The sequence below is a fragment of the Vicugna pacos genome, chromosome 7 (assembly GCF_048564905.1).
Source record: "Vicugna pacos chromosome 7, VicPac4, whole genome shotgun sequence".
Classification (NCBI taxonomy): domain Eukaryota; kingdom Metazoa; phylum Chordata; class Mammalia; order Artiodactyla; family Camelidae; genus Vicugna; species Vicugna pacos.
Genome location: NC_132993.1, coordinates 5863202 through 5890221, shown reverse-complemented (window position 1 = coordinate 5890221; position 27020 = coordinate 5863202). Strand labels below are relative to the sequence as shown.

Genomic DNA, 27020 nt, shown 5'->3' with positions numbered 1-27020 from the left:
GGTGGATGCAGGCACTGGGTGGGAGGTGTAACACAAACTTTGGGGTAGGAAGGAAGTTTCTCAGTCACTAGGAGAATTGGCAATTCAGCAAATTGATTTTTGGCAAATTGGTTATTCAGCAAATGGGATGTTGGTGAACTGCTCTAAGCAATCGCTGACCCCGAGTATTCAAATGGGACCCAAGCCTGGCCAGTAGGGGGAGGCTGAGTCAAAGCGGTGCCAAGGCTCTGTACATGCTAAAAGAAAGATGTGTCTTTCTTTGGTAGAGATACTACCTTTTTTTTTAAGTTAAGGGATTTTAGGATTTAGATTTTAAGTTTAGGGTTCCCGAGACTGAGGGTGGCTTGTGCGGACGAGCTGGGAAATGGGACACCTACGAGGAGGAAGCCAATCTGAGCAAGAAGATGGGACACAAGGCCCAAAGCACAGGCAAGGGACTTACCACGAGGCGCTGTGGCCTTTAGGGATCCTGAGACCAGATGTTGAACTTTAAATGGTCCTTTTCCATAACATGAAACCTTGTGATATCTTCAGATCCTCAGGACAGTAGGCTACGCAGACACGGGTCCTGTGTCAGTGATTCCTTGGGTGTGGAGGAGGGGGCTATGCCCAGGTCTGGAGTGGGCAGTGACCCAGCGTAGTGGTTTCCCTTGGCCTTTCTTGGGAGGCCAGGCCGAAGTTATCGATGCTGTCCTCCAGAGTTCTGGGAGATGCAACAAGGCCAGCAGAGACCCACGGCAGGCTACAACGGCTGCAGGGACCAACAGAGATTGCTGGCCGAGGAATACCCCTTCTCCAAACATTCCAGAGGAAGAGAACTGTGGGGATGCGGGGAAGGGCTCTCTGGGCAGTAGGCGCCTTCTCCTTGCTAGACCCCTGCTTTCTCTGCTTCTGCTAGCTTTTGTCTCACAGAGCAGGTTTAGCCCCACATGCCCACCTTCTTTGAGCCGTCCTAACAGGGGGGTCCTCTAGACGCGGAAAGAGGCTCTTTGGGCTCGGCCAGCGTCCTCTCCTCCGGAGTCCGCCACTCTCTCCAAGGCCCACTGCGTCCTTTCTGACCTGGAGAATGGTGGGGCTCACGCTTCGCTCATTCATCATGTTTATTTGAGGGCCTACTACGTGCCAGAAACTTTCAGGGTTACCACAATCAACAAAATAGGCCAGCAAATAGCCACACAGATATAATGGCACACGGGTCAAGTGCCATGGGGAGCGCGGGCGCGGGTAACAGGTCTGAGCATGCGCCAGGGTCCCGCGGCCACTCGGGCCCACCCACTACTGCCACCGGAGCGGTCGGGCCTGCAGCCCCCTCACCACCTTTTGGGACTCGCTTTCCCGACGCCTCCCCGGAGGCCCTGGTCACGGTCGGTTTACGGGATGCGTCCTCTGGGAGACGAAGGTCCTGTTTAATCCGAACATCCCCAACGTGGCACATACGATGCTCTCAGTAAATGTTATACGCAAGAACGAATGGATGGATGGATGGATACACGCGGGCAAGCACACCGCCAGCTGGCCACGCGGGTCCCTGCGCCAAGCCCCTCCTAGCAACTTTGCGATGTCGCTGGCTGAGCCAGTGGGGAGGGGGCGTGGACCAGGCCGCCCCGCGCTCGCCCCGTCCTCACCTCCCCCGCCCCACGCCGGCGCCGCGGCGCCTTCTGGGAAGTGTAGTTTGCGCCTGCGTCCGGATTGGCTGCGGAGGCCGGACTCCCTCTCCTGGGATGCGAGGCGCCGGGCTTGTCCAGACGCCCACCCCGACCCTCCCCAGCGGCCTGCGCCCCCGACCCGATTTCGTCCTGCGAGGACCTAGGTCACCAACGCCGCAGAGGGTCGCGACGCAGCCTGCGGACTAGGAGCGGATGCCCCCGGCCGCGCCGGAAGCGCGGAGCGGAGGCTGAGTCCGGGATGGCGCGCCAGGTAAGGCGAGCCCGGACATCGCCTCGAGCTGGGACCCCGCTGCGAGCTGGGGGGGACGGCTGGACTGACGGACGCCTAGGCAATTCCGCTCCGCGCGGCGCTGTACGGGCCTTGGGGGCGGGGACGAGCCCGGGACCCGCCAAGTTTGGGATCCGACTGCGCCTGGCCGAAGGGGGTTGGGTGCTGGTGCGCAGGATTTGGTGCGGTGATTTCCAGGTCCTCGGACTCCCCCCTCCCAGCCCCGAAGTGTGCACGTATTTGGAGGCTCTCTTCACCTTTGGAAACCCGTTCCTTTGGGTTAAGCATCAGTCTCCCTCGGCGTGGCTTTCAGTTATAAATTATCCTGGGAGAGGTGGGAATGAAGGCCCAAGAGGAATGAGTTATATCTGTTAGTTGCTTTTCTTGATAGGATCCTGGACCCGGGGCAGGGGGCATGGAACAAGGTCCCAGGTTTTATCCATTACGTAAAATGTGTAGATCTGAGAGCTGGAGAGAGAGCCCCCATCTGTTGTAGCCTGGGACCAGTTGGGGCAAGTTGTGCACGCGACTGTGAAGGTACTAGGAAATATGATGGTACCCAGCGGTCTGGGTGGGCCCCTGGAACCAGTTCTGTAATTGTGGTCACTCATGAGCTTGGGCCGACCTCAGGCAACTGTAGACCCCATGGTTTGAGGGCAGGAGAGGGGAGTGGTGGTGTTGGACAATGTCTGGGGCAGTCTGTGGCCAGGCAGAGCAGCACTCTGCCAGGACCTTGGTGTCCTTAATGCCCTGAAGGTCCTAGGGGCAAGGGAGAAGCCAGGCAGATTGGATGTTGTGGGAGCAGGGGCAACCTCCTTTGCAGATCTGGTCGGGTAGTTAAGCAGCGCAAGGACACTGTGGCTCAGATATGTCCACTGGCCTCATGCTCAGGCCTGCTTATACCACAGTTACCTCTTCTAAGAAATGAGGGGTTGGACCACTGATCTTTCAGTTCTTGTATTCTGGGGTGTGTCCTCACACCAAGTAGCTTCATGGAGAAGGTGCCAGGAGTGGCCTGGGGGAGTGGTAGGTCACAGTCAGAGAGGAAGAGGAAAGGCCTCCTGTCTTCATCTCCAGTGCCACTCCCAAAGGCCCAGGGTATGGAAGCACAGCCCACAGGTGGAGGCAGCAAGGTTCAGGGTCTGATCTGGAAGCCCGAGCCTGAGGAACGCTGGCAGAGTGGGTCTGCTCTCGGAAGGACCTAAGGCGCGTGTCTGTGGCCTGAGCATTTTCACATCGTGCCGGCACCCTCCCTCTTGGGCACGTGCACAGACACACACACTCCTCACTCTTCCCCTTCTTTTTCTGGATAGAGGAACACTACTGATGGAACCCTCTACCCTGGCCACAGCCAGTTCCCATTCCCGTTGTATGAGAACTTTGTCACAGAAGAGTTTATCTTGGGGCTGAGGTGGTGAATGGCCTGGAAACCATCCCTTCCGGATGTCTAAAAGAGCTGGTATATTTAGCCGGGAGATAAAGAGGCACTCAGGGTCAGAAATAGTGTGTGCAAGAGCCTGTTTGTGCAACTGGAGGTGCCAGGCTGTGACCTGCAGGTGGACGTTAATGCAGACAGATTTGGCTGCAGTAATAGGAGTCTTAGCACTTACTCTGTCCCAGCATCTGTTCCAGGCACTTTTCCTGTGTTAATTCATTTTATCTTCACAACATCCCTACAAGAGAGGTTGTTATGATCCTGGTTTTATCAGTGAGTTTGCCAAGCCCACGGCAAATACGAAGCAAAGCAGGGATTGGAATTCCAGCAGCCTGGCTCCTGAGGTCAAACCCAAAGCCCCATACTCTGCCCTTTGGTGTGTCCAGTACATAGCTGCCGGGTGAGGCCGGCGATAGGATTGGTGAGCCCCTCATTGCTGTAGGTATTCAAGTAGAAATTGAAGAGCTCCCCTGTTTTGAGTGGAAGTTGGCATTGTATCCTCTGCTCCTTAAAGGGGTACAGCAGTCGTCTGTGATTTCTAGTTCCCAAACGTGCTGCGAGGACAGCTGGCCCCTGGGGAGAGGGCAGGGTCCTGTTCACCCGAGTAATTTTCACTTCCGGCAGGCCGGGTGTGTTCTGCCCAGTCTCCAGCTCGTGACTGGACCGCACCCTGTGATTCTAAACTTAGACTGTGTCAGAATCACCTGGGAAGCTTGAAATGTCGAATTCTGGGCTCTGAAAGCACTGAACATAATCATGATTTAGTAGATCCAAGATGAGGTGAGAAAATCAATCCCAATTAAAAGGAAACTGTGAAGTAAATCATTTGAACCTAAAAGAACTTTTGTTGTTTTTCAGTTGTTAGGTTATAAATAACTTCTGATGGGAGAAGAGAAGGACACAGAGTATTTTTCACCCAGTTTTCTAAACAAAGAAGCTGCCTGTGACTTGAGCTAACTCTCCAACAGCAAAGTACCACTTGGCTCTGTTGGGCCCTTGCTCTTTCCACTGCCTGCTCCAGCCACGACCATGCTGTTTGGACTCTGCCATTTACCAGTGGCTATAGGATCATTTATTTGTACTCAAGACCCTCCCCTCACCCCCCTACCACCACCGCCTTAGAAATCTTGTTAGATGTTCAGATTTTATTTAGAGGTTACTGGGAATGGGAATTCTTTTTGTAGATACCCTCATGTTCTATCTCTACAAACTTTACTGGGTAATAATAATTTTCTAAGAAGTGAAAGTTTACTGATCTGATGACTGGTTATAGTCACAGTCCAGCATAGCAGAAGGGGCACCAAAATCTCAGTGCATCCTTGTGGGTGTTGAAGTTAGAGGGGGAGAGGGAGAGGCAGATGGAGCTGGGAGGCTGGCCAGGGGTCTGTGCACCTGATACACATATTAATGCAGTGTGTGGAGGAAAGCGCACATGCAGAGGATGTCCCTGGGATCCCCAGGTCTCGCTCCGATGGGGAGGGGTGCGGGCTGGTGTTAGTTCACAGTGTGGCTGGTGTTCCCTAGAGAGGCTGGGGAAGGGCTGTGCTAGGTGGACACCCCCCCCCTCCACCGTAGCTCAGTAACTGGTGTCAGCATGTCCTTCCCTTGAGCTAACTTGGACCTGCTGAGCCAGCTCTGTGTGGAACTGCCAGAAGGCGGAGAAGAAATTGCCTCCAAGACCGTCCCAACTCGTCTCTTCTTACTGGCCTTCTATAAAATGGGGGTGTTCTGGGCGGAACTGTTGTTTTGCAGGTGCAGAGCCTGGTGTTGGTCAGTGCACCCCCAGCTTACAGTTCTCAGGGGAATCGACCTACTGTCACCAGACTCACACAGGACAAATAGATAAATGAGAATATGCCAATTCCTTAATTTACAGTGAAAAATAGAGCAAACAGTCAAACTGGAACTGTGTGTTGGCTGACTGAGTCTTTGACTACCTAACGTGACACCTGCTCTGGGAGCCCAGCTCATGGAGTTGGAGCACAGAGGTTTGCAGGATGAGCTTGACAGCTGGCATCGTGGAGCCAGGATGGCCTGAAGCATCCATTGCCATTAGGAAGAGCCCTGCGGTACAGGACAGACATTCGCATCACCTGGGCAAGGCCGGGGACACCCAGGCAAATTCTTGCCCTCACAGTATCCTCTAGACTTGGTCCACGATAACAGTGCCTCAGCGTTGGCGCTGTCTGTCTTTGGGCAGCAGTAACCCGGCTCCGACCCCTTGGCCTGCCGTCTAGCCTCCCTGACAGGTCCGCAGGCCAGGACCTGGGCATTCCAGACTCCCCTGTCCCCCAGCCCCAGGCCCCGTCCAGGAGGCAGATCTTTCCCCCACGGCTTGGTTTGACTTGTTTCCAGGTTCTGGGGACACTGACTTTGCTCTAATGTATTTGTCATACTAGGAGTTTAATAGATATTTAAATGTTTAAAAGAAAAGAGAGAAGTAATTATAACTTCTCGGCGCTTTCCTGCCCCCTCTGCACTTTTTCTTGACTGTAACAGTAAGAGAGTGGGGCTTCCAACCCTTTTGACTCTGTGACCCTCTTTCTGAATGTTGAAAACCTTAGATTGTGGTCTTTCCGTTTATTTTAGAATAAATTCAGTATTGCCTTTAAAGGACATACCCGTATTCACACAATAACATCTATGAACATGTGTGCCCAGCCCATTGGCAGTGTCTGTGCCCTGGACCTGTTGGGACAAGTCTGAAGCTCCCAAGTGTCTAAAAAAATTAACCAATAGTTCATCTAAAGGAAAAACAGAGAATTTTGTTTGAGCCAATATGAGGGTTATAACCCAGGAGAGTCTTTCAGAAAACTGAGAACTGTTCTGCTTGTTAGAGATCGAAGGCACAGTTATATACATTTTAGAGACAAAGGATCATTCATCAGAATGACACCCTGAAAAAAAGAATAGCACCCTGACGATTGTATATAACGTTCACCAAAGATACACTATCCAGATCTACACATACGAAGTGAGCAGCTGGTCACCATGACCTCTTACAGAATTAGGGAAAAGAATGAAGAAGGGGGAAAAAACAAAAACATTGATTTTTATGGTGGAGCAGACATTCCTGCCTTTGCAGTCTGGTTAATGTCTAATGCAGATACACATTGCACATTAGGGAGGGCCCAATATAGGCAGGGAGTGTATTATGCTTAAATTTTCTTGTCCTGCCTTAAAACCAAATTTTACTCCATCTCAAGTCTGTAGCTTAGATGCGGACTCCGTGACCAAAGTGTCTCCCTGCTCCCCAAGCCCTGGGCTTCCCGAGCCTGTCTGGGGTTAGGACTCTAGAAGGCAGAAAAGGAAGAGGGGGTAGCGGGAGGAGTGGAGGGGAGCAGAGGACAGAGCGAGGCAGGTGGCTGTGGACGCAGTGGGGGGGTGAGGCTGCAGAGCTGGGGCCAGACCGGGTGGTGAGGCCTCCCTGTCGGAGGTGTCAGGTGGGGCGCCCTCTGAGCCCTTGCAGCGCTCATGTCCTGTTGGGAAGTGTAGTGGGACCCTGTGTTGGGATCCCTAAGACCACCGCAGAGTCAGCAACTTGCTAGGAACGCTCCCAGGACTCAGTGTAGAGTTGTGTTCACAGCTGTGATTCATTACAGCAAGAGGACACAGCAAAATCAGCAAAAGGCTCAGATGTGGGCCAAGCCCCCCAGGAAACCCAGAGAAGCTTTAGCACCCCCTCCCGGTGGAGTTACACAGGCCGTACTTAATTCTTCCAGCAGTGAGTCGTGGCAGCCTGTGCGGAGTGTTCTTTCCGGGGGAAGCTCGCTGGGGATCTGCGCCCAGGGTTTTCACTGGGGGCTGGCCACGTAGGCCCCCTCTGCCTAGCACGTCCCCAAATCCTTGAGTCCCAGAAGGAAAGCAGTGTTTTAAACCACGCTGTTTGTACAGTCTGGGCCCAGTGAACCATCCTTAGCAGTCAGGGAACCATGGGAACCTTATGAAATCAAGTTCCCCGACTCTAGTCTTGGGCCAGCCTTGCAGGCAGCCCTTCCTAGGCCTCAGGCCTGCTCTGCTGGCTCTTCTGTGCAGACCCGAACATTGGCTATGCTGTGTCTGTCCAAAAGGCCAGGCAGAGATGGGAGTGGCCCTTTGAGAGATGTTTTGGACGGTGTCTGAGCATGTTTTGAGAGCGATTGGCCAGAGGGGCAGAGGTTCGTTCAGGAGAGTCTGCCAGCTGCGCGGCCGTTAGGTGGTCAGGAACGCGCAGTGAGCTTAGGAGGAAGAGGCCGAGGTGTCTGACCGCCTTTTGGGTCCTTGGGCCTCTGAAACAAAGGTAGGTAGTCCATGGAGAGGCTGCCTCCAGCTGGGTGTGTCCTCACAGTGCCAGCGGCCAGAGGGAGACAGGCAGAGCGGGGGCAGGTGCCATCGGTGACAAGGCTGCGAGTTGGTAGCAGCGACGGTTCTTAAAGTCATTGACTAAAGTTGATGAAACAAGGCAGTAGATTTTTACATTATCAGGAATATCTTCATTTTATTTAACAGTTTTTTCTTACAGATAAATAGTTAGCGTTTGTTTCTAAACCCGAAGGACCCTTCCCATAATTTATATTCTGTCTGCCTAATGTGCACAAAGTTAATTTTTACTATAATTTTAAATTCATGCCTACCAGATACTGATTATCTTTTAGGGTCTGATGGCCACGTAAAGCCCACTTAATAACTTTTTAAAGAAATTAGGACAGAATGTTTCTTTTCTCTCGCAAAGCTGTAAGGTAGCAGGGGATGCTCTGCTAGGGTGACCCCAGGTTTCTTCTGAGCCCTTCTCTGTGAAACCAAAAAACAGTGTAACAGGCTCCCAGATCAGAGAAGTGAAGGATGATTCTCCCGGGACACACCTGGAGATGTGGGCTGGGTCCCTCAGCTGGGGACAGGTAGGCTGGCCTCGCCGGGAGGGAACCAGCCAAATCCCCTGGGATTGTGCCCACAGGTGCCCGTCGCCTTCCAGGACCTGGCCGTGCGGTTCTCCGAGGATGAGTGGCGGCTGCTGGGGGAGAAGCAGAGGGCACTTTTCCTGGACGTGATGCAGGAAAACTATGAGACACTGGTCTCCCTGGGTAAGGATCTCCCTGGGTAAAGAGCAGGCAGGAGCTGGGCCGATGGTAGAAGGGAGGCCGCATCCAGCACCATGCGCGTCCTGGGTAACCCTGTGACCCTAGGGCCTGACACACCCATCTTCATTTACAAAGTAAGCATCCTTTGAGTGGCCATCCAAGAACCTTGGGCTGAGCTGGGGGCCTCGCTCACCTTTTGTGCTGTGGCTTCTGTGAACTGTCCCAGGATTCTGGATATGATTTGGTGGGGGCTTTAAAAAACTGGCAGAACTGAGCACTGGTCTGTGAGGTTCTGACAGTCCTTGGGGTTTGGATGGTCACGTGACACACACACACACACACACACACACACAGGATTTGCAGGAGCCTGGGCCACCTGCGTGATTGTGTGTAGGAGGGCGGAGGTCAGCTTCCACTCCTGGGGAACTGTCCCTCTTTTCTTTTCCAGGGACAGCAGAGCTGCCCCCCCTCTCTGCCTTCCTGTCTCCCACGGAGCCTGGAGGACCCATGGAGGACGGGAGCTGCTCTGGTGACAGGCAGGAGCGTCCTAGGGGAGGAAGCCCCTTGAGTAAGTAACCTTGGCAGAACCGAGGTTCAGGCCCCCTTGGGCATCCTGGTCTCCCGGGCAACCTGGGCCCAAGTGATCTCACTCTTGTCCCTCCCATGGTGTGGTCCTCAGTGCCTGGCTCCATTCATTAGGGGACACTGTGACCTCAGCCCTCCCCACATTGACCTGACCTTTCACTCCTCACCCCTCTGGGCCAGGAGCCTGGTACCCTGTTGCCCATTGCGTGAAGTGCTCAGAAGAAGCCTGGAGTCACCCTTGGAGAGCACCCCCCGCTCAGACTCCCTTCCTGCCACCACCCGTTTAGAGCTAGCCCGCAGCTCCTGCAGGTCCAGAGACCTCAGGTGGTGGATGTGGTCCATGGTGGGCCAGGAGAGGCAGAGGGCCTGATGGTGGCAGGGATGGGGAGGCAGCCCTCCTTGGCAGTCCCCTCTGAGGAGTAACAGGTGACAAGTGACAGAGTATAGAAGAACTCAGTTACCCAGAGTCCCCAGTGCCCTGCTCCTGGCTGTGCCTATGGGCAGGTGACCTGCTCTGAGCCCAGATCTTCTTTATCTGTGGACGTGGAGCTCTCCTTTGCTGCCCCTCATGTGGCAGGAGGAACACACGAGACGCTGTGTGAAGCTGGGGGCAGAAGCATGAGTGCTGTAGGGCGTGGGTGTTCATTGTGGCCTCTCTGGCAGGTGGAGTGCCCCAGCACAGCCTGCACCTCACCGCCCTGGTGCAGCTGGTGAAGGAGATTCCAGAGTTCCTGTTCGGGGAAGTCAGTCCCCAGAGCGGGGGAGCCGGCCTGGATGGGGAGGGGGCTAGCCCCGAGGGTGAGTCAGACATCAGATGGCCTCCCTGCCTCCCACCAGAGAAGCTCAAGCTGTGGGCATCCCTGTGTGCCTGCCCAGCCCCTGCCAGACCCTCTGTGGGGTCCCCCCCTTACACGAACGCCCGGGCGGCGTGCCCGTCCTCTGAGAGCACAGGGGTAGTGGTGAGACACGCCTTCCGACTTTCCTCACAGTTCTTTCCACGTGGCTTCGTCCATGTCCTGGTGGCCCGTGAGGCCGATCCCTGTTCTGTAGACAAAGAATTTGTGCTTTGTCTGAGTGGCCAGCAGGGACCCAGGCCTCCTCCCACCAGACCCTCCTTCCTTCCCAGTGCTCTGCCCGCCCTCCCTCTTACCTCCCTGGGGGTCTCTCCCACCGTCCCCAGCCCATAGGGCTCCTTTGAGTCCTCTCAGTTGATGGTAGGGTGGGAGGGGTCTTACCAGAGCAAGAACATGGCTGTGACTCTACATTTCAGAGCTCAGGGATGACAAGGTAGAGGTTATTGATGTCCTGGTTGTTGTCAGTGGAACACAGCAAGGAACAGCCAGACCGGGAAAATACTGGGTGCATTTAACCTCCTGCTGGGCTTAAATTCTAGTTCCAGTGTCCTCTCCCTTCCCCCCGACAGCAGCTGTGATGGAGGACACTTGCCCTCTTCAAGGCCCGCTTGGCTGCCTCCTGGACACACCCGTCAGCCGGCCTGGCCTGGCCGCCACGCCCAGCGGTAGCTCATCCAGTGGCCCTTCTGGAGCCAGGGGGCAGGGGAGCCCCTTCCCCACCGGTAAGTGACTCAGCACGGGCCCCACACCTGCTTCATTTTCTCCAGAATTCGGTTTCTTCCCTGGTGACTGGGGTCAGGTTCCCCAGAGAGCAGGCCCAGTGTTGGGCCTCTGTCCGTGGACCAGCAAGGGCGCAAGGTGCTCGGCCTGGGTGGCCTCTCACCCAGACCCACTTGCGGATTTCCTGTGTGCCTGTGGTGTCGAATCGGACTCTCGGACCTCCCCATCAGGGCAGCTCTCGTAGCAGGAGAGGACAAGGTGGCCATTAGAATTTTTCTAGGTCTTTTATTACAATTTTTGCAAATTTTGCATTGTTTGAATATCTCTTTTTATGTAAGACATTTTTAATTATTATGGCATGAAATTGGCACTCCTGAAAAACATACCCCATCTAGCCTGTAGTTTCAGGTGTCGTTTGGCACCTCTGCTCTGGGGTCGCACCTGCCCAACTTGGAGAAGCATGAGCACAAGATTGAGGGCTGCCTGTTGAGGCTACGGGCATTACTTACCCAGCCAAAGTCAGAGGCTGGAGCTGGAGGAGGTCCCGGAGTGCACAGTCTTGGTATTTACGTTTACACCGGAAGAAAACGGGGGAGACCCCACCTCCGCCAGGAGGGACTCCTGGAACGTGCCTGTGGGAGCTGGCTCTCCTGGGGCGTGGCTGCCCTTCAGGGATTTAGAGGCTGGAGAAGCCTGTGCTCTATGGGGACCAGATCTGGGGTGATTTCTCAGGGTCAGGAGCCGGGGTGAGAAAGACCTCCCTGTCTCTCTCGCAGCAGAAACTGCTGACAGGCCAAGGTCCGTGGAGGAGGAGGGCCCAGCAGCCCCGGGCGGGGAGCCCAGCCCTCCCCCCTGTAGCCCCGGCAGGAGGGAGAGCCACGGGAATCGGGAGAGAGGGCCCCCGGGCACAGGTAAGGGGCTGGCCTTCCTGAGACTGGGGCCTGCCAGGAGAAGGAGGCGGGCTTGGATCCAGTGAGGCAGCGTGTGACCCTCCCATCTGGGCCTCCTCAAAGCCCTGTATGGCAGATGTCATCCTGTCCTGACGGGTGGGAAATCTGATGCCCTGAAGGCCCCACGGGCACCACCATCAGGGCCACCCTGACTACGGCTGGCCTTGCAGGAGCTACAGGAAAATCTCCAGGGAACAGCCCCTTGCAAGGCCTCATCAACTGCCTGAAGGAAATCCTCGAGCCGGGGCCCCAGCCCTCCGAGGGGCCCCTGGGCATACCGCATCCTGTCCCGACCGGTGCTTCACGGCTGACCAGAGCCGAGCTGGGGCCTGCGAGCCCACCCTGGGCAGGTGAGTCCCTGTGGGCCCGCCTCCTCAGGCCAAGATTTCTGACCCCGTGAAAAGCTCAAACTGCCTTTCTGTAGCTCCTTCTCTATAAATATAAGGTCTTCATAAAGTCTTCCCTAAGGGCCACTGCTAATGTGGCTGCTCCAGGATCATCAGTGTCATGTTTCTGGAGCCACGTGGCTTTGGTAGAACAGTGCTGGTCAGCTAGTAGAGAACACTCAGAAACAGACTTCGCCCTGCATGCTTCTGTGTTCTTTACCTGTCCTCATATGGGATGTCTGAGGAGGAGATGCTGAGTGCGTGTCATGTTGGCACTAAGTGGGGTGCTTGGGTGGACCTGGGGCATTGGGGTGACATGGTGGGGACAGGGGCACCCACACTGGACTCCAGCACCTGTTAGCCTTTGAGCCTCAATTTCCCGTCTGTAAAAGGGATAATTGTTCCCACCCCAGAGGGCTGTTGTGAGACTTATGTACACTAACGACCTGTATATGTGCATGTTTGTAAAAAGCTTGGTCCTCCTCAAGTTAAATTCTGTTCAGGGCCCAGAGACCCGTCTACAAATAGTGCCGCAGTCTGCCTGCTTCCTTCATCTGTCCTCAGAGCGACACCACATGTTCTCCTGTAGGATGCACTTTCCCATTTTCCTTTCATCCATCCCGTTCTCGGAGGTGGTTAGACAGGCATTTTCAAACTGAGCACTAAGAAGACAGTGTCCTGTGCAAGGCTAAGTGAGTTACAAGAAGACCCACATCTCAAGGTTTCTGGCCTTGGACGTTTTAACTGTGTACCTCTTTCAGCTGTTTGTCACCAAGACAGAGGTCACTGGGCTCAGGGTGAACACGTGTTCCTTTTCCCTATAGTGAAGACAGAGGCAACCTCAGGGGATTGTCCCCTCCAGGGTCTGCTGAACTGTCTGAAGGAGATCCCGGAGCCCCAGGACAGGCATCCCAGTCTCTCAGGGGCTGGGGACTCGCGGCTGCAAGAGGACCCGGCTGCCTGGAAGAGGAGTTCTGGAGGTAAAGGCCACTGACTGGGCAGGGAGGACCCCTGGACGTCACCCGTTTCTTCTCCCTGCTCCGCACAGCAGGACCTCCGGCCCACACATCTGTGTGCTGGTTGGAGCACTTACATGTCAGGGGTCATCACTGTGAAAGGAACTGGGCGGTAGGAAGAACAATAAAGTGGTAATATTCCAGGTTGGCTCTTATGGTAGGAGCTGAGGTTCCAGAAGGAAGGAGGGGATAGTTGAAGGGAGAGAGAAAATAGAAGACAGCTCCGCCGGCAGACATTCGGGGAATCATTTTGACTTGGAGGTTCTTGTCACATTCATCTGGGCTCACCAGTGGTTCTTAGTGACCCAGAACATTGTGGAAGTGGATCCGAGGTGGGCGTGCTGGCTTGGAGGAAAGCCCCGACTTGCTGCTGCCTGGGGGGCTGACTTGACAGCTCTCAGGAGAAATCTCTGGAGGCAAGGGTGTGATTTGGTCCATCTGCTGGTGATTGAGCAGTGACTGCCTTCAAGCTGAGACTGCTCTGGGGACTGTGGGCCTTAGAAGCCCCATCCTCACCCTATAAAGGTCTCATGAAAGGCTTCCCACAGGGCCGCGACCCCTCCAGACCCCTCCTCCCGGGCCTGGGCCTGGTCCCGGAGCTGGCAGCGTGCTCTCTGCGGTGAAGACGGAGGACAGCTGGGCCCCGAGCCCCCTGTTGCCTGTGTCCTGTCAGCTCAGCAAGCAGACGCACAGCCCTGCTGCTGCTGGCAGCCCTGGGGACAGCGGAGACACCACCCGGGTCCGAGTGTCCTGCTGGGGCCCTGCGGCTCAAGGTGAGGCCTGGGGTCGTCTGCTCAAGTCCTCCCCGGTGAGACTCTCGGCCCCCCAACAAGGTTCTGCCAGCCACCAGGGGAAGGGGCACCTGCCTGTCTCCTGGGCAGAGAGGCCATCCCCCGGCCGTCCTACTCAAGCAGTTAATCCCTTCCCTTCCTCCCCATCCTCCTTAACCCAGGCCTTGCCCAGGGCGCCTTCCATTGTAAGGACCTTCTTTTTGCAGAGAATTCCTGACTCTCAGAAAGCTGGCCACTAGGTGTGCATCTCTCTACCCCGCCCCTGGGCCTGGGCTCATTCCCCCTGATTGAGGGAGCAGAGAGCAGATCAGAGGCCCCACAGAAGGGAGTCCTTCCTGGCAGCCTCCCATGCACGCCTGGTGCAGGGCTCGCCACCCCTGCGGAAGGCAGGCCGGGGCGGCCAGCCTGGGGCTGGGCCGGGGGGACGTGCCAGAGATGGTGATAGGGCCATCTCCCCCGTCCCAGCCGGCAGTGCCTCGAGCTCACCCCTGAAAGCCCTGGAGGCCTGTCTGAAGGGCATTCCCCTGAGTGGGTCGTTACCTCCCCAGCCGCCCATCACCTCTTGGTCCCGGAGCCCCCAGCCAGGAGACACCGGGTCTCAGAGGCCCGAGCTGCAGCCCCTCGGATCACACAGCAAAGGTACACGGCGCCATGGGCTTGGGGTGACGTTTGTCCCTGTGCATGGGATGGAGGGGGATGCTGAGGGCACCATTAGGTCCCCCTCTCCTCATCCCAGGCCTCCTGGGGCACATGCCCCTCTCCCCAGCCCCTCTCACACCTGCCCCCAGACAGCCCCTGCATTTGGTGGAAGCCAGTGAAACCCTCCTGGCCACTCCCTCCTCTGATGAGCTCTCACTTATCCTCTAGGCCCACGAGACCAGCGGCTGGGTTTATGTGGGTTAATGTGCTGTGGTATTTTAATCTGTGCCCTGAGCTCCCTAACCTAAGGGGAAATCCCAGTCAGAGATGCGCTGGGGTAGATCTGGGCGCCCATCCGCAGCTCAGGGCCCAAGGGACCTCTTCTGTGGTTTTCCCATGATGCCAGCGTGTTGTTCCCGCAGAGGTGATCATGGGGCCTCTTCTGGCTTTGGGCCTGCAGGGCTGCATGAGAGACAGCCCTGCCCTCCCCCCAGGCTCCCAAGGCACCCCCACCAGCTTCTCCTCGTCCAGCAGCACTGACGGGGACCTGGATTTCCAGAGCTCTGAGGGCAGCCAGGGGCACCGGCCTGGGAAAGGTGAGCTGGGCGGCCAGAGGTGGGGAGTGGATCCTGGCGGATCCTGGAAAAGGACTGGAGCACCCCTCCCCCACCCCCCATTGTGTGTCCCACCCAACCAAGTCTGGCTGCAGTGCTGGTACCACCAGCAGAGCTGGGGATGCCGCGACAGGAGCAGAGACAGGACCTATTTTGGGGGTCTATTTTAGTGACTTGGCTCAGAAGAGACAGGACAACATCTAAGATCTTTTAAAAAAATGAAAAGAATCCCAGTTGCAAAGAAGTCAGTGTCTGTCACAGCAGACTACTTCCAACTCAGAAAAATCACCCTGAGGTTTGTGTAAAACCACCTTAAAGGGTGTGTGTGGTGGCCTATACCCAGGTCCCTCTGAGCAGAGGCTTCCGTGTGAGCTGTCACCTCTTTGGGACCTTACAGGACCCTCTGGTGTCTCCTCTCAACCTTTTTTCCACCTGAATAATCCCAGGGCTGTCTGTCTGCCGTGTCCATGGATACCAGGTCCCTGGGGCTCACCTCTGTGTCCTGGCCTCGCCCACTGTCAGTGGAAAGGTCTGGGGCTGCACCTGGGACTCCGCCAGGCCAGCGGGGCCATCGAGCAGGCCCGGGGCCTCCGGTGTCCGTGGGCCTGGTTCCTGTACCTGCCACGGGCCATCTCTCGAATGTGGGGGTTTTTACCTCTCAACATGCCGCTGACTTTTTAATTTTTAGTTTTCAATAGATAATGTGGTCATTTTGGAGGCTGGGGAGGCTGTGGAGGAAAGGTGGCGGCTGCCTCCCTCCCCTGCCCTCCTCCTCCAGCCTGTGTCCTCCCAGAGCCGCCGCCGCTGCGGGTTCTTGCACTTGCAGGGACTGCACGTGGCCGGATGCTCTGTGCACTGCCTGTCCCCTTGCTCTCTGTCTCAACACTTCCCTTTGGCGTCTTCCTCTGTTTGGTCTCAGGGTCCGTGGACACTACCGCCCCGTCCCCATTTTCCCACGGCTGTACCGTGTTCCGCGGTCCACGGTCCCGACCAGTACGTTCCTTCTGTGCGTCCTTTGTCGACGGCCCTGATTTCCTAAATCACCCAAACAGCAGTTTCACGCCACATCATAGAGGCTTCCTCCCCAGAACTCAGCAGCGTCCACAGGGAAAGCTTGGCAGAGATGTCACCTCACTAGGAATGGCCTTCCCTTTTCTAGAATTTCGGTCCATCTAGTTCCTGTTGCTTGCACAGCTCTATCACTAGAAGTAAGATTTTTGCAATCTGGTTTTTTTCCAAGTTGAAATGCATTAGTGTTCCCCTTCTCGACCTGCTACGTCATGAGCGTTTTCCTCTTTGAGTAGTGATGATGACCTTCCAGCCTCGGGGACCCTCTCCCTCATCACAGCCCACTGGCCATCTTCTGTGTAAGTGACCTAGGCCTGGTGGCTTCTCCCAGGGCCTCCCAGAGGCAGGACCGACCAGGGTTTAGAGCCAGGTCCCGTCCAGGTGCCCTGAGCCGGCATGACAGGCCCCTGCTCTGTGCCGCCTCCCGTGGCCCCAGCTGCGCTGGACACAGGGCACAGGCCAGGCTCCTGGGGTTTGTAGAGACCGAGCTCCAGCCGGCCAAGACTGCAAATGTTGGGTTTTCACAGGAAGCCCTGTGGGAAGCTCCCCGCTCCAGGGCCTGGAGAACTGTCTCAGAGAGATACCTGCACCTGGGCCGCAGCCTGCCGGGTCCCGGTCCTCAGTGGGGGACAGGGGGCCACGGAGAGCAGAGCCTGGGAACTGGACAGCAGACAAGGAAGGTAAAGCACTGCCCAGCATCTAAGACGGCCATGGAGCTGCCTCCCCAAGGCCTGCGAGGAGATGGCGCTCTGGAAGTGGCCTGGCCAGAGGCTTGCCGGTGCCAGAGTAGGGGGTGGAGCAGGACAGGACACCCAGCCCCACGGTCTGCTGCTCCGAGTCCAAATCTGAGCTGGGGCTTTGGCAGCGGAGTGTCTGTATCCTGGCTGTGTTGGCCCTTCGAGCCTCAGTGTCCAGCATAGCCAGTGAGCTGTGGGCCTCCCAGGAGTCTAGGTGGCTGGGTCTGGGAATAAAGAGACCCCAGAGGACTGGAAAGGCTTCCGTGAACATCTGCAGGGCTGGGCTGGTATCTGTCCCACACCTAGAGCTCGTATACCCGAGAGTCCAACAGTGGTGGGAGTTGTTCTCTGTCCCGGAACTTCCTGGCCTTGGTGCCAACACGGGGCCCCTGGGCTGATGGGCCACTGGCTTCTTGTTAAACCAGGAATAAGAGGCGAGGCCTGCGAACCAGCCCATCTGGGACAGCATCGGGGGAACGTGCCCACCAGGAGCCTCCAACTGGCCAGCCCGCAGGTGCTTGCCTCTGGCACCATCCCCACCTGCTTCCATCGAGGCCTCAAAGACCCTGGGGCCACCAGGCCAGGACGGTGGAGGTGGCTCCAAGATGGTGAGCAGACGTCTGTCCCCGTACTTAGTGGCATGTTTTCCCTCCAGAAAAATCTTTGATGAGAGAGTAGATTCCCCTTCTCTCTTATTCCCCTCTCCCTCCCCATCTACATCCATCCGGGATGCCAGCCGGGGCCTGTGTGTATTTTGCAAAAGATGCCGGCTGGAGTACTCTGAGGTGTGCTGAAAGAAGATAAAGCGACCCAAAGTGCTGAGAACAAGTGGGGAGAGCACTGCTTTTATCCAGCAATTGGGTTTTTCTGGGTGAAGGGTTATTTCCTTTATCATTCTAGGTGCCTGAGGGCTGGGGGTCTCCTGCTGCTGCCGCAGCCGCCACCGCCACTACTGCAGCTTAAGCTTATAGCAGAATTCCTTCCTAGATTTGCTAAAGTCTGGTAGGGTCTGACTTACTTGAATAAATACAGTATTTCTAAACTCCCACCAGGCAGAAACTGGCTTTGGGGAGCCCTCCTGTGGACAGAACTGAATCTCTCCTCAGGCTTCTGGCCCTGAGTGAATGCAAGTAGGAGGAGCTGCCCAGCTTATAAGACCCAAGGCCTGGCTGGAAGCAGACTGCTAGTGGCTTCCAGCGTCTGTTGACTTCTGGAAGGTTCCCCAGCTGCTTTCTAGAGCAGCTGGAGACCAGGCCAGGCTCTGGCTTTGCTTCTGTCCACCTTCCATGCCCAGTGAAGGAGCTGCTCAGGGTCCAGCAGAGCTGGTGTGGAGCGTCAGCTGAGCTGAAAGGGGTCTGGCTCTGCAGGCCTGCCCATTGAGGCAAAGGGTCCTCCTGCCTGTTGTTGGGCTGGTGGACAGAGGGTTCTTTTGTTGCCATTTGCCAGAGCCAGCCTCCAAGCCCTCCCCACTCCACTGCCTGGAGAACTCTCTAAAGGGGATCTTGCCCGGGGGGCCCTTGCGCTTCGCCTGCCTGGCCAGTCCCAGCGCCAGCACCAGCGCCAGCCCTGGCTCGAGCTTCAGCAGCTCAGAAGGAGAAGACCTGCGGCTGGAGCCTGAGCTCTGGCAGCCCCTCCTGCTGGGTGAGCTTGTTGGGGAGAGGAGGGTCGGGAGCCCCACCCCAGGGTGCTGGCACTGCCCTGACACCCACTCTGTTTGTGACAGAGAGGGATCGCCTTCCCAGCTGCAAGGGCCTTGGCCCTCTATCCCTGCGCCCTGGCGGCCCCTGCGCTCACAGCAGCCCTGGTGAGGGCCCAAAGAAAGGCGAGCCCAAGTACCACTGCGGTCTCAGTGCAGGTGAGCCTGGGGTCTCCTAAGAAGGGGGCGTGTCTCCCAGGAGGGCCGCTAGTCCAGAGATGGAGTTGTCTGAGTCCCACCCGTCACTTTGCCTGACTCGTGCCAGAAAGTTCTCTACTTTTGTCATGCTTGAGGTCCCATAGGATGAACTGTGTCCAAGAGAGAAGTTGGAGTTATTGAGGCACATGGGGCCCCAAGAATGTTAAATGAGTATGTTTCATTACCCTGGTAATAAACTTAATACCTATACGTTATATATAACGTGCACATTACACGTACTCCATAATGTATGTACCTGTATACACTGTTGTGTCGGCCCCAGCCTGTTGTTGATGATGCTCTCAGCTAGGAATGCCTGGGGCGCTCACCCCAGCCTGTGTTACTTGTAGGGAGCAAGCCCCACATACAGTTCCCCACTGGGGCCAGTGTTCCAGCTGGGCTGGCCCTTGAAGTTCTTACAAAGATCATAGGACGCACTTCATCAGGGAACTTTGAGGAATGGGATTTATTATTCACAGGTCCTAGAGGTTACATGGTATACCCAAGGGGCACTCAGCAAATTGTGGGGAGAGAGGCCGTGCATGGGCCTGGGTTCTGTCTTTATTATGTCGAGGGTGGGCTGTCTAGTGTTTGGCAGGTTCACGCTTTATTGGCCTATTTAAAACCCAAGTGTGGAATTAGGGTACAGGAAGGGAGAAGTGGGGGTACCCCAGTGGTCAGTGATCTAAGGTATCCAGATCTGCGAGCTGCCTCGTTCCTTACCTGGTTATGTTGCCAGTAGCTGTGTTCGCTGATATGTTTATCCCAGAAGGATGTCTTTGAGATGGATGCCTTGACAATCAAAGCTTAATGGCAGGTGCTCACACTGCCATTATGTGTATATATGTATACGTATGAATGTGTGTAAAGGAAATAATAATGTACATTTGAAAAAATGGGCAATAAACAAAAATAATGTCAAAAGTGAGATAACTGTCTGGAAGAACTTGGAGGTTGTCTTGTCAAGAAAGCTGGAAACAGCTGCCTGCTACCCGAGGCCACCTGGATTATCAGTCCAAGCTTGACCCAATGTTTGCTCCCAGCAGGAAAAACAGAAGAGAAGACCAGAGGCAGGTCCCAGTTGCCCTGGAGAGAAGTGTGCTGCTCAGAGACCCCAGGTCAGCCTGGCCCCCTGGGCAGCACTGGAGGAGGTAGGGGTGGGTGGGGGGTGCAGGGTCAGGGAAGGGAGCTCACCCCCCGCTCCCACACTCAGGCCAGTGACTCCACATAGTCCTTGGCCTTTGTGCAGGCCCTTGCTGGACCCACGATCCTCACTGCCCAGTGCGCCTAGTGGGAAACAGCCAGCATGGCCCCCAGGCCCCCCAGCTCATCCCTGGAGGGGCCTCATGGGGTGGGCCTGCAGGTCGTGGCCCTCTCCACCTGCTCTCCCAGCCTCCACCTCCTGGTAGATCCAGAGGCGTCATGCCAGAGTTGCAGAGGACTCCAGAAACAATACCGCCCACCCTGACCACTCGTGCCCCAGTGGGCCATTCAACCAGAGATGGGCCCCCAGCAACTCCGGTATATTCATCTTACATCTCATTTAACCAGTATTTGAAAGTTGAAAGTTTGATTTTTATTTTTTAGGCCACGTCCAACAATCCCCTGTCAGAATGGCTCTGGCAAAGTGGTGTGTGTCCACACCCCAAACGCTCTGTGTTTTTCCTGCAGGGACAGCTGTCGATCCCTGCCCGGCCCCTCAGCTGGAGAAAAGAAGGGGGCCAGAGCCCTGCCAGCCCCCTGGGTCAGCCCATGGTCCCCTGTCCTGGAAGCCGAGGGCAAGTGAAGAATCTAGGGGCCTGGGGCCTGGAGACGGAAGACCAGTTGTTACAGGTGAATTGACGGCCTCCCCACCCCATCGCATCATCATTGCTGGGGACCCTGCAGGTACAGGGGCTGCTGGGGCTGAGCGTCTGCTCGGTCACCCACCTCCCTCCCCGTGGCTCAGCTCCCTCTGACAGGGTGGGCTGGCCAGACCTCCAGAGTCACAGCTTGGGGAAAGCTTTTTCTTAACACCCTTCCAGGCTCTTTGGGTCATAAGTAGGAAGAGTTCACCTCGAGCTCGCTTCAGGTTGCTTGTTTCATTTCAGTGTTTTCCTATAGAAATAGCTGGCTTTTTCATAAAAGTACACACTTTGTAGAGGCAAAACAGACACTGAGATTTTTTTTTTTACCAGAATAGATATGTCCAGAATCAAAGTTTGGGGTCGGAGGGGACTTTAGAGAATAGATGGGGAAACTGAGGCTCAGTAATGTCGAGCGCCCGGGCCGGGGGCGTCCCCGGAGGGTGATTCTGCATCCCCTGACCCCGAGAAGGCTCTTCCCTAAACCGCATCAGAGACATGCCTGCGGGGGCTCCGTTGTATGGGGGCTTGGCGACCTTGGAGGTGCGGCTGCTCTGTTAGGAGCGCGGGGCTGGCCCAAGGCCGGCAGACCCGCTGCCCCCACCTTGCCTACAACTCGACACTGTCGCTCACCCTCAGCCGAGATCCTTCCTGGGGAACTTTGCTGGGCAGCGTTTGGGTCCTTGGGCTCCAGTCTTCACTTTCTCCTCTGTCTGAAGCCCTGGAGGCCCTGAAAAATACAGGCTGGAGCCGGGCTGGGGACTCAGACATGGCGGGAGGGTGGGTCTGTCCCACAGCTCCGGTGGTGACAGGGCTTCCTTGTGAGGCTTGCCTCAGGCGGGGCCCAGTTCCAGGGGAACTGAGGGTGAAGGAGTAAGGTAATTTTTTTAAAAAGTAACTTAAGCTTTAACTTACTTAAGACTATAACTTCTGATTGGGGGGGTATGTAAATGTCAAGAGGGGTGGGGACCCTTGTGCTTTGCTTTTGCCCAGTAGTGCTGGGTGCTGACTCGGCCCCCTGGTCAGCCCCTAGAAGCACCTGGGCCTCAGGCTGGACTGGCCCTCCTGGGCCCTCGCCCACAGCCTGGCCTCATGCCATCTGCAGCATCTCCAGGCCCTGCTCGCTGGCTCCTAAGGGCAGAGTTAGGTGCTCTGGGACACCAGTAGGGCCAAAGGTGGCACAAAGAACCCACCAGTCCTTTTCCTAGAAGGTGAGGAGGCCACTGTTCTCAGCAAACTTGGTTACCGTGGAGACCCAATCTGTGACCTGTCTTGCACATGGACTTGGGGAACAGCCTTCGATGCTCCCCACCCTGAGTTGCTTCCTTCTTGGCTGAAGCCAGGCCTTGGTGGGGCTGGATGCCAAACGCACTAGCTAGAGGGACCCTGGGGGAGGAGAAGGTCTGACGCTCCAGGGCTCTCACCCTTGTCCCGCTCTGGTTGCAGCCAGGACCGGCGGGAGGCCCCTGCCCCGAGGTCTGCCCGAGCCGCCCGCCGTGGCCGCTGTCCCCCCGGCTCTGCCGCTCGCCTGCCCACAGCCGCCGTGCCCCTGTGGGAGTTCCCTGCAGCAGGAGCTCCGCAGCCTTGGCGCTGCCCTCTTGGAGAAGCTGGATCGGCTCGAGGTGGCCCTGGCAGGCCTGTCTCAGGAAGTGGCCGCCGTGAGGACCCAGGTGGATCGGCTGGGGCGGCGCCCGAGGGGCCCTGGGCCTAAGGGCCTCCCCCGGGGCCCTCGCTGGGCCAGTAGCCCTGCTCGCAGACACCGGCCCTACTGGAGGCAAAAGGGCCCCACCAGGCCCAGACCAAAGATCCTGGGGGGCCCAGCAGAAGGCAGCAGGGCTGGCGACTTGGGCCTGTCCAGCGGGAGGCTGCACCTGGTGCCTCAACTGCCTCCAGACACCCACCCAGCAGAACCTTCTGGGCCCAGCTCCAGCCCTTCCCAGCAGCCTCTCTCCTCAGCATGCAGCAGCTGCACCATGCTGACTGTGCATCACCCCCTCAGACACACTGGGGGCTGCAAGAGCCCTCCTCCCCCTTCAGTGCCCACTGCCTTACCCCCCCAGGTGGCCCCTGCCATGACCAGTGCAGATGTGGAACTGCTGGCTGCAGTAGCTGTACCCACCAGGACTCTAAACTGGCCCAAGGATCCAAGCCGCCTGTTGGTGGGGTTCCAGAGAGCCCTCGAGGGGGAACTGTGGGGCGGGGAACACAGGGACCTGAAGTGGGGGCCCCCTGATTGCCGTCTTCATGGGCTCAGTCCTGCTGAGGATGCTCCACCCAGGCTGCCTCTCCAGGGGGCCAGCCTCCCCGCTCCCTCGCCTCCAGCAGAACCTTCCCCATATCTGGGCCGTGAAGGGGCCGGGAGGCTGCCCTTGGCCTGACTGCCCCAGACTCCAGGATGCTGTCTGCTCAGGGATGCCACCCTTTGGTGTGCATCCCCCAGCCAAGCCTCTGGCTTTCCTGACTCAGGTTAATTTAAATGTCACTTCTGTCCTTCCTGCCAGAACCCTGGAGCTGGCCAGGGTGGTGTGTGTTTGGGCACAGGCATGCCACGTGTGCCTGGAGTGCTCCCAGCAGCTGCAAAGGGGCCAGGAGAGCACGTTTTCCCAACACCTGCTGTCTGGATCCCAGCGCTGAGAAAGGCGGAACTCCGCCCCCCTGGTCTAAGCTGGATTTACCTATATGGATTCTAAAGTCAAAGAAGGGGGTTTCTAAGGGAAAGGTCCTTGGCTTCTACAGAAAGGAGGTCAGTGGGGCCACACTGGAGTGTGGCTGATTGGCTGTTACCAGCACTGGAGACAAGCCGGCTCGGCTGCCTGACCTTGCACACCGTGCAGAGAAGTCATCAGTCCCTCCGCAGGCTGGGGGAGGAGTTCCCGGGTGACTGCTGGGGGCAGAGTGCACACAACACGCGCTGTACTGGTTCCAGGGCCGCAGTAGCCGGGAGCCTTAAACCACAGACATTTACAGTCTAGCCATCCTGGAGGCCAGAAGTCTACGGTCAAGGTGTTGGCAGAGTTGGTTCCTTCTGAGGCTGTTCCAGGCCTCTCTCTTTGGCTTGTCACTCAGTGGCCATCCTCGTGATCCCAGGGCGCTCTCCCTGAACTCACATCTCCAAATTTCCTTTTTGTCTAAGGACACCACCTTCGTGCCCTCACTGGAACATGGTTGCTTCTGGAAAGACCTTGCCGCCAAATAAGGTCACATTCTGTGGTGCTGGGGTTAGGACTCCAGTATATGAATCTGGCCAGGGGTACACAGTTCAGCCCCTAACACACACAGGGAGCTGGGCTTATCCGGGTTCCTTAAGGGAGAAGAAAGCATGTCCAGGGTCACTAGGCCTGCTTCCCTGGTGGCCAGGCAGGCCTGCTCTGGGCCCCACCCCTCAGGTGGCACTTGGTGGAGTCTCGGAAATGGCCTTCTAATCATCTGCCTCACTTCCCTCCCCAGGGTAAGATCTTCTCCCATTCGAGTCCTTACTTGGGAATCCTTGGGAGGGCTCTGCCTGGCGTGGTTAGCTGTGCTGTCGGGGAACCTGGGTGCAGTACTGAGGCTCCAGCCAGCTCGGGGGCCCAGAAGGGACTGTAGGCATGATGACTGCACAAGGGGGGGCCTTGTGGCTGCTGTACCAAGTGTGTCCCTAAAATCGGGGTCTTTGTGGACACTCAGGGCCTGGCCTGTGCTCCTCGCTGTGCCTGTGGAAGAAGCAGGCTGCTGATGCTGATGGGCCAGACAGACAGACCATGACAGGCGGGTGCTAGAATGTTCCCAGGACTGGCATAAGTCCCAAGATGACTAACTTGAAAGCTAGTGTTGATAAGATCATGTAAGTAGGATGTTTAAAACACAGTCTCTTCACGTTTAGCCATCCTAGAGACTCAGGAACAGGAAAGTTCTAGACTTTCCACTCAGGAAGGTGAGACCAGCTCCTTTCCAGGCTGTGCAGGGAGCAGCGCTGGGAACGTTTCAGAGCCAGTACAAAGGGCAGGACTCAGGGGAGGAGGAGCTCCCTGCACCCTACTCCGCACCCCTCGGGCCCATCCTCTCCCTCCTGAGCAGGGGTGATGAAGGCTGCACCCCTGTCTACCTCTGGGTGGCATTTTAAGGTTTGGAGCTTCAGACTTGACAGATACCAGCCCCCACACAACCCAGTGCAGCAGGCAGGAAGGACCACAGAGGCCTGGGGGCTGAAAGGGCTTTGCTTGTGGGCGCACAGCCTCCCCCGGCACAGTGGTCGTCCCCTGGGCACAGCCTGCCCACCTTGGCCTGCTGCGGCCCAGGCCAGAGGCTCCAGAGCCAACCAGACCCTGTAGGAAACTCATCTTTTTCAAGAATGAGGCAAGTAAGTAATAAAATGAAAGGGAGACTCCCTGATCTGCAGCCGTGTTCATCACCCAGTCCTCTGCCACCTGGACAAAAAGCCTTTAGGTTGTTAACTGCGAGGCCTTCTGCAATCAGTGATTTGGTGAAAAGTCTGTATGCAGTTGAGGAGTTTGGTACCATGTCCATCTCCATCTACTTTGTGAGGCAATGTGGTCACCTTGGTGGGAGAAACCGGGGGCCTTTTTGAACTCAGGAATTTCTGGGTCTGGAGTCGGGGCCATCTCCACCTGTCACCGCCCTGGGAAGTCACCAGAAAACTTTCCTTCCCTTCCAACCCTTCCAGTCACAGTCCTCAGTGTCCCATCTACCGCCAGCCCACCCAAGGTCACTGTAAACCTGGAAAGTGGCGAGGTCTTGCCTCAGCCTGTCAGAGCGGGTGCCCCCCGGTCTCCAGGCCAGCCCTGAGGGGTCCAGTGGAAGGGGGTCTGCATTAGGGGTGGAGAGGTGTGGGGACACAGTGCCCTGGCTGAGACGCCCCATGATGTCACCGGTCTCTCCTGAAGGAGCTTCGCGCAAGGGCAGACCAGACCTGCTCCCCACCAGTGTCCTTGTGTTTTAGGTGTGGCTTCTGTAAATGGCTGACTGTTAGACTTTGTCTTTTAATCCGGCTTGACATATTTTGCTCTTTACTTGGAGCCCTTAATCCACTTAGGTGTAATACAATTGCTGATATATTTAGGTTTGAATATACTCTTATTTTGCGCTTGTGTTTGTCTCACTTGTCTGGGGACAGGGGTTCCCTTCTTTCCCACCTCCTTTTGTACTGACAGTGTTTCAGGGTTGGTTTTTTTGGGTGGGAGGGGGTTGGTTGGTTTTAAATCATTCCATTTCTCCCTCTACTAGTCTCAACATTTAAAGAACTGAAAGGGAAAATACCCAACTTTACAATTGTATTTGGGAAGTTTTAGCATACTTTTCCTCAGAAATTGATAGGACAAATCAAGAAGAATATAGAAGATTGGAACAAGCCAATTAAAATTGGCTCAATTGATGAGTATCTGGAACACTGCACCTAGGACTACAGAATGTACATCTTCAGGGGGAGGGGAATAGCTCAAGTGGTAGGGTGCATGCTTAGCATGCAGGAGGTCCTGGGTTCAATCCTCAGTACCTCCTCCAAATACAAGGAAATAAATAAACCTAATTACTCCCCGCCTCAAAAAATAAATTATAAATAAATAATGTATAAATAATTTATTATTTAAAAAAAGAATGTACATTCTTTTCGAGCCTACACAGAACATTTATAGAAATTGACCATATACTAAGACCTAGAGCAAGTTTAAACAAATTTAAAAGTATTCAAATTATATTAAATTTTTCTGACCGCTTTAACTTCTAAGCTAGCAGCAAATAACAAGAGATGGGAAATTCTTACATATATATTTTTAAGTGTTCCTAAATAACCTGTGTGTCAACAAATCCTAAGAAAAATTTTGACCTGAACTATAAGAAAGTACCACATACCAAAACTTGTAAGATAAAGCTAAGTCAGTAGTTAGAAATATGTAGGCATAAGCGAGTGTGCACAGAAAGGAAAGGCTGGGAATGTACAGGGAGGTGCAGATAGGGTAACAAAGGAAATCCCTCCCAAAGTTAAGGGCGTGTAAAAGTAAGAGTAGGAGTTACTGAAATAGCACACACATAATAGATGTAATCAAGAAAGCGAAAAATTGTGGTTCTAGCAAAATGAATGCCATTGACCAGCTTGTGGCGTGATTCCTCAATTTAAAAAGAAGGCACAGGCAGCCAGTCTCAGGAGGGAAGAAGGTGACATCACTGCAGATGCTGCCACAGACCACATAAAGATTGAAAACGTATTTCAAACTTTGCCAGAATTTGAAAACTCAAAATACACAACTACCACAAGAATGCAACATAACAAAACAGACTCAAGAAGAAATAGAAAACCTGACTAGTCCTGTGCCATTGGGAAAATTGCATCAGTGACCAAACCTCTTCCCACAAAGAAAACCGCAGACCCAGAAGGTTTCACTGGTAAGTTCTAACTCATTTAAGGAGAAAGTTATTTCAGTACTACACAAAGTATTCCAAAGAACAGGAAAATATAGACTACTCTGACTTATCTTGTGAGGCTAGCAGAATCTTGAAACC

The 27020-nt window shown here is 55.6% G+C and overlaps 1 protein-coding gene across 1 annotated transcript; it reads left to right on the top strand.

The window, feature by feature from the left end:
• Positions 1-1685: 1685 nt before the first annotated feature.
• Positions 1686-25612, top strand: KRBA1 (KRAB-A domain containing 1). Its single transcript, XM_072964213.1, has 18 exons — positions 1686-1917; positions 8304-8430; positions 8876-8995; positions 9676-9810; positions 10436-10588; positions 11363-11497; positions 11707-11886; positions 12747-12902; positions 13487-13711; positions 14195-14368; positions 14791-14964; positions 16578-16730; positions 17213-17395; positions 18234-18428; positions 18511-18642; positions 19728-19832; positions 20353-20568; positions 21972-25612. The coding sequence occupies exons 1-18, from the start codon at positions 1906-1908 to the stop codon at positions 22901-22903; spliced, it is 3507 nt and encodes a 1168-aa protein (XP_072820314.1). The 5' UTR covers positions 1686-1905; the 3' UTR covers positions 22904-25612.
• Positions 25613-27020: the final 1408 nt, after the last annotated feature.